Source organism: Ustilaginoidea virens, chromosome 3 (genome assembly GCF_000687475.1).
Source record: "Ustilaginoidea virens chromosome 3, complete sequence".
Lineage (NCBI taxonomy): Eukaryota > Fungi > Ascomycota > Sordariomycetes > Hypocreales > Clavicipitaceae > Ustilaginoidea > Ustilaginoidea virens.
Genome location: NC_057318.1, coordinates 4,486,199 through 4,502,237, shown reverse-complemented (window position 1 = coordinate 4,502,237; position 16,039 = coordinate 4,486,199). Strand labels below are relative to the sequence as shown.

The following is a 16,039-nucleotide window of genomic DNA, read 5'->3' as shown; positions in this document are numbered from 1 at the left end:
AAGGAGATATAAACAGAATCGCCTTCAAACTATCAAGTGCTGGCGAGGGGCAAGGTCCAGCCAGAATGCACCCCGTCGCCATTCACATGAGGTTCCATTCTCCCAAAACTTTCATCCCATAATTCGGATATCATGGTATTTTCTTCGTCGACGATCGCCGTTGCCCGGCATCCTGGTAACTGCGACATAAAGTCTATCTGAGGAACCAGGCTCTCCGTAACGGACCAATTCATGCCTGCAGGAATGCAATCCATCATTTGTTGGTCGTTCAACACTGCTTGGGTGGCATCGAAAATGTTCGTCGTTTCTAATCGGTTAACTTCGAACTGAGAGTCTGTCCCTCCACCTAGAGCATTCTCATCCGGTGAGGTGTTGTCCATGATGAGGGGATCAATGGCTATCCCACTGAGATCCGTAGCAACAATTGTTTGTGGCTCTTTGTCTTTTTCTTGTCGAAGGACTAGGTGTACATTTCGATAATCAAAGTTTGATTGTGTCGAATAACCATTGCTGTGCATGGTTTGTACTATGACCTGTGAGCGAAGTCGCCCATAAATAGCCGAAAACACTTACCGTCATGGCAACTGTAGATCAACGATCCACAGTGAGCGTGGACATCCTCTTCTGTGGTGCAAGGCTGCATCATGTAGCAAATTGCGTTGTTCCCGCCATCCATTATATATGCTAATGAGTATGAGTCTTCTGACTGTTCTGTAATCGCCCACTGTCCACCTGGGCAGGGCTCTAAACGCCGAAGCGCTGAGATTGTGGGAAGAACTGGTGCGATTGCACTTGACATGTCTTCTTGTTGGCTTTGATTTTATCTGACTAAGAGTATCAGAGGACGAAAATGTTGCGCTGGCGAACTCGTTTAATAAAAAAACTCAGAGTCTGCGAAAGGAGTTTATTGATCTGAAGAAGGGAAGTTTTGTTGGAACGTGAGTTGTGCGCAAACTGCAGAGTAAATACTTTGTGGGGTCAACTTCCTAGTCTGACAGGGCAGTGAGGTCAATGGGATAACTTCAGTGCGACCTCTGAGCGAACGAGATATCAATTTCATAAATCGTGGCTGGGGTTAGCCCATCCTATCACATCTCAGAGCAAATCACCTGAAATGGAATCGAAGATTGAGTGCTAGATAATCACTTCAGTATTATAATAAGATCCGGACTTAGCGTTGACCTACGAACATTTTGCTACTATTTCTTTGGCCTATTGCTAATCTTTAAGCCCATAATCCACCAAAAGCTCTTGACCTTGACACAATGAGTCTGCAAACCATGCTGTCAATTTATGCCTTGATCCCAGAGGTAAACTGTCGGAAGGCAGATAAAAAAAAACTACTGCAGGTAATACAGTCCATGGAATTTCGCTGCTTGAAATAGTAGATCGTAAAGCATCTGTACATTTTTAAAAAAGAATTGATGAGGAGAGTGCCTGGCAATGTTTCCGACCATAGCTTGTAGAATTTGGTCAATGTTATGAAGTGAATCTGAGTGGTAGGTGGGGTGAGCTGGTATTAGGGACACACCTTGTCCATATTAACCCAGCAAGTCGGCACAGACCTTGACAGGGGAGCCTCTAGACAAATCGAAGCAGCTCAAGTGAGTTGACCTGTTCGTCTACTAACGAATTTAAGAACTCTTTTAGCACTCCATGACAGAGAGGACAAGTTCCGCAAAACAACCTTTTCATCAAGGAGTTTCAAATCAGAATTTGCTTCTTCTTATCAGTCTTCGATTGCATAGGAAACAACAAGTTGGTTTGGTGGCCAAGCCAGCATAAAGACAGACGCCTACTACATTACTCTTTCACCAAATAACCCATTCGCTCTTGTACAATGACTTCAGAGACAAACTGGCCAGAGGTGTCTCAATGGAGTCCGGATCAGTTGAGAACTCTTTGGAACCAACTCCAAGCACAAGTAAACCCATTTGCGCAGGTTTTGTGCTTGGATGGCAATCTGTACCGTATGCTTGACAATGGAGCAAAAGCCTTCATTGCCCAGAACTTCATGTAAGCCCCAAAATCAGTCTACCCCAAGTTGAACGTTGACTCAGGAAAGAATTCAGAAACCATGTCAAAGAATCAGTGTTATACTGTATCGATGGGACTGGTCATGATCGTGTTTTTCTGGGGGCTCCACGCCATTTCGTCGCAGGATGCGGCATGATTCTTCAACCTCGAGGTTCTGAGCCGTTTTGGATCGTCCGTTCGGAAACAAAAGTAAAAACTGCGACAGTTTGCCCGCCATCGATTCCAGAAAAGACGACGAAAATTCCCCGTCCACCAAACGCATATATTTTGTACCGCAAGGAGCGACATAATACCGTCAAAGAGGCGAATCCAGGAATCACAAATAATGAGATTTGTAAGTGTTTCAATGCAGTTGTGAATTTGTTCTGAGACTGACTTTTCAAGCACAAATTCTGGGCCGAGCATGGAACCTTGAGTCCAGAGAGGTTCGACAAAAGTACAAAGACATGGCCGACAGGATCAAGCAGGCCCTCTTAGAAAAACACCCCGACTACCAATACAAGCCCCGAAAGCCGTCGGAAAAGAAACGCCGGACAAGAAGGAACACCCAAGCGCAGATTGTAGTCTCATCCACCGCCGACGACTTCCCCATCTCGTCCCCCGAAAGCGGAATCCCCCTCACAGCCAGTCCGCCCAGCACCCACGACGCAAACTGAGGCGGCCGGGAAGCCGAAGAAAGACGCAAAAATAAAACACGCCAAGCTGGGGATGCAAACGGTACGCAGCACCACCACACGGCTGTCTGCCCGTCCAGGCATCGACGGCACCCTGTCCAATGGATCCCGAAGCTAACAAGGACAGCGGAAACCCTAGGGAAGAGCAAAATGCTATTTACCCGTCATACATGGCACGCTTTATGGCCTGCAGAATCGGCATGGTACCGGAGAGAAGGGGGGGGTGGAGGGGGGGTTGGCACAGCGTTTTTTGAACACAGCGGTAGTGGTTAAGCCAAGGACAAAAGAAAGGCAAGGGGCTGTTGGTGTTTGGAACTTTTTTGATGCTACGATATGATACCCAGAACAGAATCCACGGTTGCGCTTCGGTGGCTGCTTTTAGCTCATGATTTTTACTTGAATTAGAAGACGAGATGCAAAAAGACTTCTTTTTTTTGTTGTGTTCACTCTGAGTCTTGCTGCCGTGACTTTGACTGGATTGAATGCCCTACTGTCAGGCGGGAAGGTTCTGCTGCAGCGTTGCTCGCATCGAGAAGGCGGAATCACTCCTTTGCAGCAACTTGAGCAGCAAGTTGACGCCGCAGTGGGTTGCCAAGGGCCCCCATCCAGCCGGCCGGAGCGATGGAACAGACAGCGGAACCGAGGGTTCCAAGTTTCCTCCTTGACCTGCGTCATCAAACTTGCCTTTGCCCTGTCCTGCTACCGACTGCGCAGAGCAGAGCCCTTGGAAACGGATTAGTTCTCGAAGAAGGGGACAAAGTCTCATCGAAACTGAAACATCTGGCCATCAGCACTATGGGGAGAAAAAAAAAAGCGGGTGTTCCAAAAACACGGTGTTTTGACATTCTGGCCGATGATGCAGCAGCCAGCCAGACTACGGCTTACGACAAGACACCCAGACACCGTTGTCAATGCGGTCAAGGGAAAGAAATCACTGGAATTTCCTTGCTACTCTGATGTAAGGGCTCAGAAACACGTCCCAGCCCGCTGGTACAAACCCCTTGACATGGCCATTCGACATTCGACACAGAGCAGCTGATGCTCGTGCCATCCGCAGCAGGTATCCATCTCGGCATAAAAAGTTGCTTCAACGCCATACGGGAGAGCTCTCGATTCTCACGGATCATTCTCAGTGCCACCGCACGCCTTGGAGTGGAGCGTCAGGATTCTGCAGACGCACGGGATTCCCTGCCGCAGGACAGGCGATGATGGTTGTCAAAGGAGGATGCCTTGGAGCTTACGAAGCAGGAGGCTTGTATACTCTGCCAGGCCACACAGAGTTGAAGAGCATCGGCATCGCGCAACACGGCAATACGAAGCAAAGGGTTCAGCGTCTCGGGTGCGCCAGGGACGAAAGCCAGAGGAAACCAGCCGGCTTGATGCAAGCCGACGTTTCGGCAAGACCTCCCACTGCAGCACCAGTCAAGTCTCCAGCAAGGGCTTCCACGAGGCTTTGCCAATTTCCTAGAAAGACACGTCTGTCGATGGCTTTGCTCTAGCCAAGGCCCCGGTGCATGGATGATGCAGCAGCATCGGTCAGAAGGATTAAACAACCTACCGTCTACACCCTCGTTCAAGTTGATGAGCGGCTTACGGCGGCAGGCCTGGCATTTGAAACCTGCTTGCTGTAAAAGACTTGTCTGCCTGTATAGACGGCACATAAATCAAGCGCAAAACCGCCCATCCCCATGTTTGTCGAACAGCATTTATCGGCCACGAAGACGAAAAAAGCTTCCACCCTTTGCAAATCTATCAAAGTTACATCCGTTGCCTACACAGCCTGGACATGCGTGGGTAGAGTGGGTTGCGATTGAGAATGTCTTCGATGGACGCGGGAGTCCAAGGCGGGATAGACTGCCCATGGCCAAAACCAAAATTCACGCTTGCACAAGGACATTAAGCGTACTTTTGATGCGCATTCCTGCAATTGTAGACTGTTGCTTGGAAGAGAGATGGCAATCATCGTGTCCTGCCTTCATCAGATCCCTTGATACGATTCGCGCGGCGAGCTTCTGTTTCCGGAGTTGAGAAATCAGAGGGAAGAGTGCAGAATAGAGAATGGTTCTCTGCTCGTGACTTTTCCGTGTGCCTTTCAGAGTCGGGTCGGCATTGGAACTGACAAATGCCCACGACCTGTGTTGACAGGTCGTGCTGGGTCGTGCTGGCAACATCGCCCTACTTGTCCGCACTGTTGGTGTGGGTTAAGAATGGCGAGGAACCTGCGTGTATAGACTCGCTCTACAGTCGGCGTGTTGCCAGTAGTCCATGCTCGGTAAAGAGCAAGCTAAACATTCAAGTCCCGTTCCAGTCGCTGCTCCAGATAAACGTTCCACATCGCCATTCGGATCCCTTTTCCTTCTCGCCGGACGGACCTAAAGGGCGAGGACATATGTAAAACGATCTCCCTATCGAGTATCAGCAAAGGGTGGTCCAAGGCATAAAACGTCACGTCAAATTGCACGCAAGCGGGTACGCGAGAGGACTGCAGACACGGGAAAAGGGGCAAAAACATACCACGATTCATACCAGGCTTCTTTGTGACCAGGCTAATGCAAGGCTCGTCATGTTCGCACCGTGGAACGACCCGTTTACCCAGCAGTTTTGACCAGGACTCTTTGGCTTCTTGGGAATCGAATGCTGCGCCTGGAGGCTTGGGCCCGGTAGCTGACTGGCCTTGATCACATGTCGGCGCCGTGTTTGGACTCGTGCTTTTACAGGCCATCTCCCCGTCGGATACACCCGGAGACTGTGGTGCCAATGGATTGGCAATGGGTTTTGACGAGCCGCCAGACTGTCCATCGCTGCTGCTCAGTGTTGCAGGTGCCGCGGCAACCGAGGGGACGGGCTTGAAAAATCCTTGCAGCGTCCTCTGCCCCGGGTTCTTTTTTGGCTTGCAAGAGTTGAGCTCTACAGTGGATTTGCTGCGCTTCAGCGGCCTGGGCGGAGGAACAATAGGATCGCAGGACCTTTTCAGTGAGTCGGCAGACGGTGTGCTTGCCATGTCGGCGTTCTTTTTTGACGAAGCGCTGGTGCTCTGCAAGTCAGCGGCTGGCGTGTTGGAAGCCACAGTTTCCGGTCTGAATGCTGGCTCCGAGCTGGGGGCGGCATCACTGGAAGCAGCGGGTGCGGATTTCTTGAACATGTCTCGGATGCTTTGCCGGCGGTCGAATTCGGGAATCAGCCTTGCAGAGAGGGGTAGGAGGTCCTTCTGGCCTAGCTGACGGAGTCGCTTGCCTTGCTTGAACATGCCGGGCGGATTCAGGGCGTCAAGGAGCGCCGTCTCGACCCCGTCGATGCTGACCGTGTCCGCAAGCGTGGCGAAGACAGGGCAATGATCAGAGCCCATGAGACCTTCCTGAATATCCGCATATGTGAACCAGTCCTTGATGCCGTCGCTGCACAGGATGTAGTCTATACGGCTTCCATTGTTGGCAGGCCTCGTGTTTCTCTTGGTGTCCCAGCAAGTGTTCATGCCTAGGCGGCGAGGGTGGAAGACTCGACACAGGTCCCAGAGAACAGCATTTTCCCGCCCTTCGTCGCGTTCCCCGTAAACGGCGCCCTCGAAAAGCATCTGGTTGAAGATGCGGCGAGTCGGAAGAGACATCCAATCTTCAAGCGTCATGTCATCTTTCCGCAGAGCGTCGAGGACATTGGTCGAGTCCATTTCCGAGCGAATGACGTTCAAGTCTCCAGCCAGGACGACTTGCTTCCCAGCGGCAACCAAGTTTCGTACCCTGACATCGAGTGCTTCGAAGAAACTCGTGCGGAATTCATCCCGGCTCTCATCTCGATTGGCTGGGCTGTAGACTCCAAACAGCACAAACGCAGGGAACTCGAGGATGACGCATCGCCCTTCGGAGTCGAGAGTGGAATCCTCTACGGCGCACGATAGTTGGCCGGGTCGTGGATAGCCTCCTATCTGTTGATCCGAGGGCAAGTCACGGAAGCTTGTTGTGGATTTTGGAGGGCAAAGCACACCAGTGATGCCCTCTTCAGCCCTGATGGGTGCACAAGTCGCATTCCGAGTGTAGATGGCGACACCCGAATATCCTGCTCGAAGCAGACTTAGACACTCAAACCGCTACCGGCGGGGGAGCATCAATGTTGGCAGCCGACATACCTTTTTTGTACTTGGGCAAGCTGAAGAAGACATTCCAACCGGGGACCAAGACCATGTCATCTTGCAGATCCTTTCGCTGAATTTTGGTCTCTTGCATGACGACAATGTCGGCTTCGAGGATATCAAACATGGCCTTTTATTTTGATTTTGATTTTAATTTTAATTTTTTGGATGAAAAGGTTAGCGGCGTGAGCGGCGGTGTATTGGATGGAACCCTACGGACCTGGAAGCTTCTTTGCTCTACCCAAGGTTGGTAGGCAAATGGGTTTCTGTGTACGCGGTGAGCTCAATCAAATTTTTCTGGCTCGAGTCGATCTGCGCTTGTCAGTGAGAGAGTACCTGATGCCGTTTACTGTGGCTTGCGTTAACTTGACCGCCATCAAACTTGCTAAACTTTGGGAGCTGGCCTGGCTTACCATTCCATGTTGTGACGCGAAACGGAGGCATGCTGAGAGGTCAAGAATCGTAATTCATGCCCGTCGTCCAGCATCGCCACACGAATGCGTCACCAGTTGCTCGCGTTTGTTTTCCCTCCCGCTGCCTTTTGCTGTGATCTCTTCTGCTTCTGTCGTCGAGACGTCCTTGTCTTTTCTTGTCCCTTCCTTCTTTTTCTTTCTTTCGCTATCCCCACATATCGGAATTACCGCTCATCAAAGAGTGTTGAACATGTCTACATACAGACTTCTTCACGGTGCCGTGTCTCTCTCTCTCATGACGACGTTTTGTCACCCAGCCTGCTCGAGAGGCCTGTCTGGCCAGAAGCGGTTAGCCTTGAAATCACGTGCCACTAGGCCGGCCCCGCGGGTCTTGGTCCTTGGATGGAACTCGGAACGAGACCACCTTCTTTTCGAACCTGCAGTCCGTCCACTCAATCGACGACCAGCTATCATCGCATCGCCATGTTTTCCCGTCAAATCACTTCGCGTTTTGCCGCGCAGCTGCGCCAACCGATCCAGCGTCGTCTAGCGAGCACCTCGACCGAGAACGAGTTCATCAGGGAGCGAGCCCACATCAAGGAGCATGCTAGAGGCACTACTGGTGAGTGCTCTTTGGGGCTTGAGGACCCAGCCGAGCCACGAGCCATGAGCCATGAGCCATGAGCCGCTCAGGCCCTGTTTGCAAAATTCCGTTCGAGGTGCGCGTCAGTGGGCTGACAAGGTGCAGAGCTCTGGAGAAAGATTAGCATCTACGCTGTCATTCCGTCGCTCGCACTAGCGGGTGCCAACGCCTGGTACCTCTGGAACGCCCATTGGGAGCATTGGTCTCATATGCCTCCTTTGGAAGAGCGGACCGAATATCCCTACCAGAACATTCGCACCAAGAATTTCCAGTGGGGCTCGGGCGACAAGACTTTGTTGTGAGTTGAATTCCGATTGCCCGCAAGGTGGTTGCCGGCAGTGAGTGTCTCCTCCGTGGATGGATAGAATTCTGACCATGCCTCTGATAGCTGGAATGACTCGGTCAACTACCACAACAAGAACAAGGTTTCCTAGATTTGGCTGGGGTCTTTGCCCAAGAAATACAAATGCCACGCGACTGCGAGGTTGCCTCCCAAGCACGTTAATTTACTTCCCTAGTGTAGATTACTCAGTTGAATTGATTCCACCGTCTTTCTCTCATCTTATCCTGACAGTCATTTGGTAACGAGGTCCGTTGTACTTCTCAAGGCCGGGGGATCGAGAATAGCAAGGGTTCAACAAGTACGAGTGAACTGTGATGATGATGTGTATAGCCGTTCAGTGCCTGGGTCGGTGAAACAATTTTAAAGCCCTGCAGTGTACCGTACCGTAGATTGAGCGAATGATGTCTACGGAGCGCAGCCGATACAAACTGCAGATGCATGGGTGAATTGTCCGCATGAAAGGCGTCATCAGCACAAGTATTTACAAGCCACCAAACATCAGGGAGGTCAGTCATGGTACATGCTCCTTGATCAGTTCAGCACATCCAAGCCATTGTCCTAGTGTCCCTTCCAAGAGGGAGGATCAGGCGATGGATTGTTTGCAACGGCACCTTTCAAGGGATCGCTGGACTGTCCCATCCTGTCAGGTGTTGCAACAATTGCTTGGTGTCGAACACAGGACGCTTTTTCCACACGTTCATCATGTCGCCGGTGTGATGCTCGTCGCGCCCAGTGGAAACGATTTGGTTGCTGGATATCGAATCAGCGACCAAGGAATGCAGCAGATGTCTAAAACTTGGGCTCATGTCATCGACATTTGTTGAAGTCAACTGGTCTGGTTTCGAGGCAGTTGACTCGACGCGCGGGGAGAGGATGTCAACTGCTGGCCCACACAGGCCACTAAGAAGTAGCCACTACTGGTGAAGCGTGGGACCTGGTTGGCTACAGACACCTAAGTTGACAGTTTCAGTGGTCTTGTCATGTCTTGATCAGAGTTGTTGACCTAGTTGACCTTGGAAACCGCAACCCGAGGACAACAACACCATGCCACTTTCCCCAGATTTGCCGACCGACGCTCACCAATCAGCTAAAGGGCTAACGGTATAAACGGCTCAAGAGATAAAGAGCCAGACCAAAGGCTGCCTGGGCACAATCAGCCCGAGATATGTTTCGCAAGCCTTACGCCGTCGCACGTTGGACACGCGCCGTTCTGTTGCTGCAAGTTCTAGACACGGCCGTTTGCGATTCGAGTCTGCAACCCAACCACCCAGCAGGCCCTCCATCTTGATGGAGAAAGGAAAAGGAAGAGAACAGAGAAGAAGAAAGAGAAGAAGAAACCAGGGATCGATCGAGCCAGAGACGAACCGAGGCAACGCAAAACAGACCCAACATGGCGCACTATCTCACACCTGCCAAGATCGGGCTCTTGGCCCTCTTGGAGTTGTACGCGGAAGAAGCAGTGCCTAGTGATGCCGTGCTCCCCGTGCTGTCCTTCATCATCTCACACATTCTGGATCGCGGTTCTACCAATCCTCCATCTTCGCAGGAAGCTCGATGGGCAAAGGCTGAGCGCACCGTCAGCCTGGTGGTTTCCATCAAAGATTTCGAACGGCTTCTTGCAAGCCATCAGATTTTGATGGGCTTGCCTGGGAGGAGGCTGTTCGATCACTTTCTGCACAGGCTTTGGGCCATCAACTCTCTCGACGCATTGAACGGCTTCTTTGGCAAGATTGCAAACATGCTGGCTAAAACCAAACAAGAGCACCCGCGAGACGGTCAGGCCACGTCGGGAGGGATGGAGCCCAGGATAAAGTTCTCTCGAAACTCCCCCTTTGGAGTCTTTATCCGACGGTCTCGCCTAGAGTATCAGCGATTGCGCTTTCATGATTGCACGGAGCTCTGGAAAGCGTTTGTGAGATACAGACAACCCACGGCACCCTATCTGAGGAGAAAGGACCCAAACTTTGGTCGTTTGAGTTTTGACAATGTGTTGCTGTTGGGGGAACAGGAGGACTGGTCCTCCGAGAGCGTGTCTGCTTTGGCTGCCGTGGCTTACGGCGACATGCTCACGGGAGACGAGACCTCGACCATTCCCGTGAGTACCGACGATGTTGAATCGCTGCTCGAGTTTCAGATTGAGCAGATGCAGAGTACGTTCTCCACCCTTGTCCCGACGTTTCATGGATCCCCCTCTAAGCTTGCCGCGCTGAGCAGAATATGGGAATCGGATACCCCTGGAAGTGCGAAACCAGTTCCACGACCTTCTACACGATAGTTTCCTCATACCGAGCCTCACCCACTATCTAAGGTCTGCTTACGAACCTCTCGATGTTTCATGCATGGCTTCATACCGGTTCTTGGAAAGCATTGCCTAACCTGACTGATTTGTTAGCTTCCTCGATGCTTGGAGGTCCGGAGACTACCCCACTGCCTTTGATCTTCTGCACCGGTACTTTGACTACACAATGCGATACCGCGATCGCCTCTTTTACCAGTATGCGCTCATGAACTTGGCCGTTTTGCAAGCCGATTTCGGCTGCTATAAGGAAGCTGTCGCAGCCATGCTCGAAACGGTCGCCACGGCAAGAGAAAATCGGGACATGACTTGCTTGAACTTTGCCTTGAACTGGATGCTGCATTTTGGACGGGCGCACCCCAGCCTCATCCATGAACTGGATTCAAACAGCTTGCTGGACGCGGGGAAGGAAAGCCTGGCCTTCCTAAGGGTGAAAGCCAAGGAGTCGGGCATGTGGACTCTGTGGAGTTCCGTGTTGCTGACTGAAGCCAAGCTTGGTTTGAATAACGGAGACAGCGTTGCGACGTCGCTCGAGTACGTGGTTCGAAGCTCGCAGCTCATCGTCGAGAATAACATGAAGACCATGTTCGGATCCCAGCTGGCGCTGTATGCTGCCTTGTGGAGCCGGCTCGGTCTGACACGACTCTCCACGCTCACTTCCGACATCTTTTTGCGGTGCCATGCCCGGCACGCCGTCTTTGACGACGAGCTCAAGCATACGTGCCGCATCGCGCTTGCGCTCGCCGACTGTGGCCGATTTGACGAGGCCTCGCAGTATTTGGAAAAGCTGGATGAAAACTCGCTCCGGGCCTGGAAACCCAGCCAGTATTGGTACAAGTACCGGGCCATCATAAAGCTCAAAAAGGATCTCCATCACAACAACCTGGATGGTGCCCAAGAGCTGCTGGAGCAGCTGTTGCAGTCCACCTCGGACGACCTGGAACCAGATGTCGCCTTTACCATCGACTCGCTGCACATCGATTACCTGACTCGTCGAGCGGATTTGCAAAAGGCCTTTGAAAAAGTGGAAAGGTTACTGAACAGACTCAAAGGCGAGAACAAGGATATTGCCTTGCGAGTCAGACTGCTCCTGCTCAAAGTCTCGTTGCTCGACAGGTGCGGGCGGCCACAGCGAGCCTTTTCGACGGCAGTCAGAGCAACGAATATTGCTTGGCGCGCACGGTTGATTCCATGCTTGTGGCAGGCCGTCGGTGCACTGTCCAACATCCTGGTGTCTCTAGGCGAGTTCGAGGCAGCGACCCAACTTCTCGTGGCAGTCTTGCCACGAGCGTTGGAATGCGAAATGGCCACCCTCTCGGCGCAGCTATACTCGTTCCTGGCCGACGCACTCGTTGGCTCGGCAGGCAAACAGCCGCCCAAGTCCAGCAAGCGCGCCGAATGCATGACTCGGGCACTGGCTGCAGTCCAGAAGGCATTTGACCACTACTCGGCCGTCGAGGACATCAAGAACCAGTGCGAAATGATGGCAAAAAAGGCAATGATTATGAAACTGACGGGTGATATGGCATTGGCGGCAGACTATGCAGCCGCATATGTGGAGCTGCGGAAAACAGCCGAGAAGTTGAGTCTTGGGCGGTGATGCATCATTCGTTCCAGGGGTCCGTGTGCTTATACCGCTCCGTCTTCTTTTTGCTTTCCGGCGAAAAGCTTGAAAAGGTCCCTGCTTAGCAATAGACTGATACAAGTTGTTGTTCCCGACATTCTTGCAGCCTAGAAGTCGTGTCTTCTTGTTGAACAGTCTCTTATTTCTTTTTTTTGTCTCTTTTTGTCCTTTTTTCTTTTCTTTCTCGTCCGGAGATGTCATATCTTCGCGTTTTGATTTTGAGCTTTGCACCTGCGAGGTTGCGTTTGACTCGATCCTCGTCTTCTTTCCATTTCACCAGTGAATTTTCTGCCCCTTTCTATTCTTTAGTTCACTCTCCGCAGAGTTCACCACTGTTGCCCCCTCAGCGACCTGATTCGTAGCCCACACCTTGGCTATACACAGCTCAAATGGGCCTTGGACACGATCTGTCAATCCAATGCCCACGGTTCGAACCTTTTGCCTCAGCAGTTCCGTCTGCGGCTCCACGACGAACCCATGGTTCGTCCGCACAAAGTCATTCCACTTGATCATCACCGTCTCCCACCGCCCGGGATATTTTGCAAACAGCCTATGTTGATGCAGGTCGGAGGGATCCACAGCCTCGGTTTGCAGGTTGACAAAGTACGAGCGACCGTCGGACTTGATGCGCAGGGCAAGGTATGTGTACGGGTCAATGTCCCAGAAGGAGCGGCCAAACAATGTTGGTCGTTGGTCGGGGGTGCGAAACGCAGCATAGCCGCTGCGCTGGATCTTGGGCCTGTCTGCGGGGAGAGACGTGGAGATGAGTCCGTGAAAACGGGCGTATGCCGAGGGCGAGGATGAACAGGCCGCGACGCTATGTGAGCTGCCGCTGGAGGCCGGCGTTATGAAGTCGAGATTGCTTTTTGAGGAGCCGCCGATCAGGGTATCTGACATGACTATGCAATCCTGCACCGAGGGGGCAGTGTCGAAATCGTACAAGGGGCGGGGATCGAGCGGTCCCTTGACAGCTTCGAGTTTCAAAGCTGCACAAAACAAAGCATCAAGTCAGCCGGGTTGGCAGCGCAGCAGGGCGGGGAACCACCTGCAAAAGCCGGTTTTTGTGAAGCAACGGACCTATGTGTGTGCGTCGTCGCAGCTCCTCCATACTCCGACCAAGCAAGCCCTTTCCCAGCAGATGATGCGTGGCCCTCATGACGATGATGGTTGCTGGTGCGTACCAGTCGTCCGGAACGTCGTTTCGTCCAGTGATTGATCTTCTGAACGAGCCAGCCTGAGCCAGGTGAGATCACCGGCTGTCGGAAAACATGAGCTACTGCGTTGACAACGACGGGCGTAGCTAGGATGGCCCTTTTTTTTTTTTTTTTTTTTTTTTTTTTTTTTTTTTTTCATGCAGTCGAGTTGCTGGAAATGCCATGCAACTTGATAACTTGAAGCCAGCCAGCCAGCCAGCCCGCGCCGCGCCACCATGACCCACTCCCTCAGGTGCGGATAACCCGTTGTCAGAATGCACAGGGAAAATGCGATAATGCTTGATTGAAGGAACCAAGTCCTCTCTAAGAGACTTGTGTTCCCAGCTATTTATAGTGGGATAGGGGGTACCCCTAAGGGCTTACTAATCTAGGGAGAACTCGGTACATCCACCCTCGGATATGACCGATATCCATATTACAGACAGCTAATTTCCCTCCGATACACCCCCTTAAGATATGCTTTCTTAAGGATATTCTGCCATATAGCTAAATTTAGTGCAAAGCAAGATAATAAGTAGAAATATTAATCTACTCAAAACGATGTGCGCAAAATGATGGTGCCGTTATTGAACAGGCTACCTGTACAGGGGTAAATAGGCCCAATAGCACACATATAAAGTACGAAAATAATAACAAACCGTAGATTCCAATTTTTCATAGGAAATAAATACAGCTATTAAAAAGCCCCTTTCAATCTGATTTTTTAGGGCGTCTTTTGATCCTTATAAGGCTCTTCCTTACTACTAAAATCAATATCGTGAGACTATGGTCTAGCGTTATAGGATCCCTTTAAAATAACGAGCCTAAGCTGCCGGTGGAAGATTTCAAATTTCTAGCCTATTAGGGGCTTTATAAAACCGTTAGCAACTATATTGCCCGTTGGAACCTATATAATATCGATCGTTCCTTTCTGAACCTCCTGGCGCAACTAATAGTAATGAATATCTATATAATAAAGCCGTATTATAAGCTTAAAGAATTCCTCCTTTAATAGGCGAATAGTCTAGATATTATTGTATTGAATTATAGGGATATCGGCATATAATTAAAGCCTAACTTCTTTGTATAATCTTTTGAAGGCGATAACCTCTTTTATTATATAAGATATCGTAAGAAGCTCTGCCTCTATTAATGATATCGTAATAGTATCCTATTGACCCGATTTATATATAATTAGGCCGCTAAAGAGCTTAATTATATAGCCCTAACTGCTTCGTTGCGTTATAATATCGTCGGCATAAGACGTATTAGAAAATGCCTCTATTTCTACTATATTAGCCTAGAATTCTATTGCAGTATTCTTCTATATATAGCTATAGTCGAGTGCCTTCCTTATGGCTTATAAATAGTTTAGACCTAGGTTTTAAAGGAATCTTAATAGCTGCGATCCAATATAGCCTAGTTTAGGCCTTATAATTATAATTGGATATACTAATGAGCCTATTATTGTCGGAATCGCTGTCGCAAGGTGCCCAATTGGGCACATTGCGACGGATGTGCCGCGCACACCCGTTGCGCACGATGTGGCCACTTTTGCCCCTGTGCCCCTGAGCCCGGTAGGGCACGCGGGCAGCCCGGCCCGACCGCGCCGATGCACGTGACTACGGCACGCACAAAAAGGCCACATCGTGTAATTACTCTTTTGCTTCCTTTCTTTCCTCTTAGATATTCAGTCATTAGTAAAGTCAATAAATCCTTTACTTGGTGACCTCACGGTACTTGATACCACGCGCGCGACCCTACGTATAACTGGGTACCCCGAGTTTATATCAACAACTATCGATTAGTATTACTTTATATCGTGTGGTTTAGCTATCCTATCGAATGCCTTTAGTCTTATAGCGTATAGCGGGTATTTTAGAAGGCAGTTCTTAGCATCATTAAATGCAGTAAGATTATATTTTATCGCCAGCTTATCGAAGTAAGCCCTCTATATAAGCTATAACTTTCTGGCTGTGCGGTTGCGAATAACCTTAATTACTAGGAACCACTATTATTGCAATTCTCAAGGTCACTATAAAAGCAGAGCCTTACTAGCTAGCTAGATGGCACAAGACTGTCTGCGACCTGTGAACTAATCTTAGTATAAATACTAGATTTTTCACTAAGTCCTAAGACTATACAAGTGCTATAAAGCAGGGCAAGTGTAAAGGCAAGGCAAATATAAGATAACCAAAAACGCAGGGAAGGTGGAAGTTAAGAGGCATGTAGTGCATTAACAGGTTCGATTGTGCTACCCTTCTACTATCTAGAAAGAAGGGGAAAAGCTATCCTATATATACACGAAGGAGGGGTGGGCCCAGGCATCCAAGGTAGCCAGTAAGAAAGCTCCCCGTAATACTCGCTATGCCACGTATATAATACGTCAGCAGCCCCACTATATCCAGCCTTTCCAACCACCCTAACCACCGCACTAGTAACTAGTCACCACACTAGTAACTAGCCACCACGCTAGTGACTACCCACCATACTAGTGGACTAGCCACCACACTAGTAGGCCGCCACCACACTAGTAGGCCCATTACGCTAATTTAGTAATGCCATACCTTTTTAGTAAGGCCTACCTTACTTGATATATAGTAAATAATCCACTGAAAATCCTTAAGGTAAAAGACAAAGGCCTAAGGTAATACTACCATAAGTCCAAGAGGCGGTATAAGGACTAGAAGGTC

The 16,039-nt window shown here is 50.2% G+C and overlaps 6 protein-coding genes across 6 annotated transcripts; 3 read left to right on the top strand and 3 right to left on the bottom strand.

The window, feature by feature from the left end:
• Positions 1–32: 32 nt before the first annotated feature.
• UV8b_04123 (uncharacterized protein) lies at positions 33–676 on the bottom strand (the record flags this gene model as incomplete). Its single annotated transcript, XM_043141621.1, has 2 exons — positions 33–526; positions 574–676. 2 exons carry the CDS (start codon positions 674–676, stop codon positions 33–35), a joined length of 597 nt encoding a protein of 198 aa, XP_042997555.1.
• A 1,164-nt stretch (positions 677–1,840) lies between these two features.
• On the top strand, positions 1,841–2,693 carry UV8b_04122 (uncharacterized protein; the record flags this gene model as incomplete). Its single annotated transcript, XM_043141620.1, has 3 exons — positions 1,841–2,016; positions 2,073–2,371; positions 2,422–2,693. 3 exons carry the CDS (start codon positions 1,841–1,843, stop codon positions 2,691–2,693), a joined length of 747 nt encoding a protein of 248 aa, XP_042997554.1.
• A 2,310-nt stretch (positions 2,694–5,003) lies between these two features.
• On the bottom strand, positions 5,004–7,278 carry UV8b_04121 (uncharacterized protein; the record flags this gene model as incomplete). The annotated part of the gene is made up of 6 exons (XM_043141619.1): positions 5,004–5,116; positions 5,226–6,761; positions 6,832–6,964; positions 7,055–7,100; positions 7,171–7,183; positions 7,248–7,278. The coding sequence occupies 6 exons, from the start codon at positions 7,276–7,278 to the stop codon at positions 5,004–5,006; spliced, it is 1,872 nt and encodes a 623-aa protein (XP_042997553.1).
• Positions 7,279–7,730: 452 nt separating this feature from the next.
• On the top strand, positions 7,731–8,324 carry UV8b_04120 (uncharacterized protein; the record flags this gene model as incomplete). The annotated part of the gene is made up of 3 exons (XM_043141618.1): positions 7,731–7,869; positions 7,996–8,188; positions 8,279–8,324. The coding sequence occupies 3 exons, from the start codon at positions 7,731–7,733 to the stop codon at positions 8,322–8,324; spliced, it is 378 nt and encodes a 125-aa protein (XP_042997552.1).
• A 1,299-nt stretch (positions 8,325–9,623) lies between these two features.
• Positions 9,624–12,129, top strand: UV8b_04119 (uncharacterized protein; the record flags this gene model as incomplete). Its single annotated transcript, XM_043141617.1, has 3 exons — positions 9,624–10,383; positions 10,448–10,541; positions 10,626–12,129. 3 exons carry the CDS (start codon positions 9,624–9,626, stop codon positions 12,127–12,129), a joined length of 2,358 nt encoding a protein of 785 aa, XP_042997551.1.
• Positions 12,130–12,426: 297 nt separating this feature from the next.
• On the bottom strand, positions 12,427–13,309 carry UV8b_04118 (uncharacterized protein; the record flags this gene model as incomplete). The annotated part of the gene is made up of 2 exons (XM_043141616.1): positions 12,427–13,139; positions 13,231–13,309. The coding sequence occupies 2 exons, from the start codon at positions 13,307–13,309 to the stop codon at positions 12,427–12,429; spliced, it is 792 nt and encodes a 263-aa protein (XP_042997550.1).
• Positions 13,310–16,039: the final 2,730 nt, after the last annotated feature.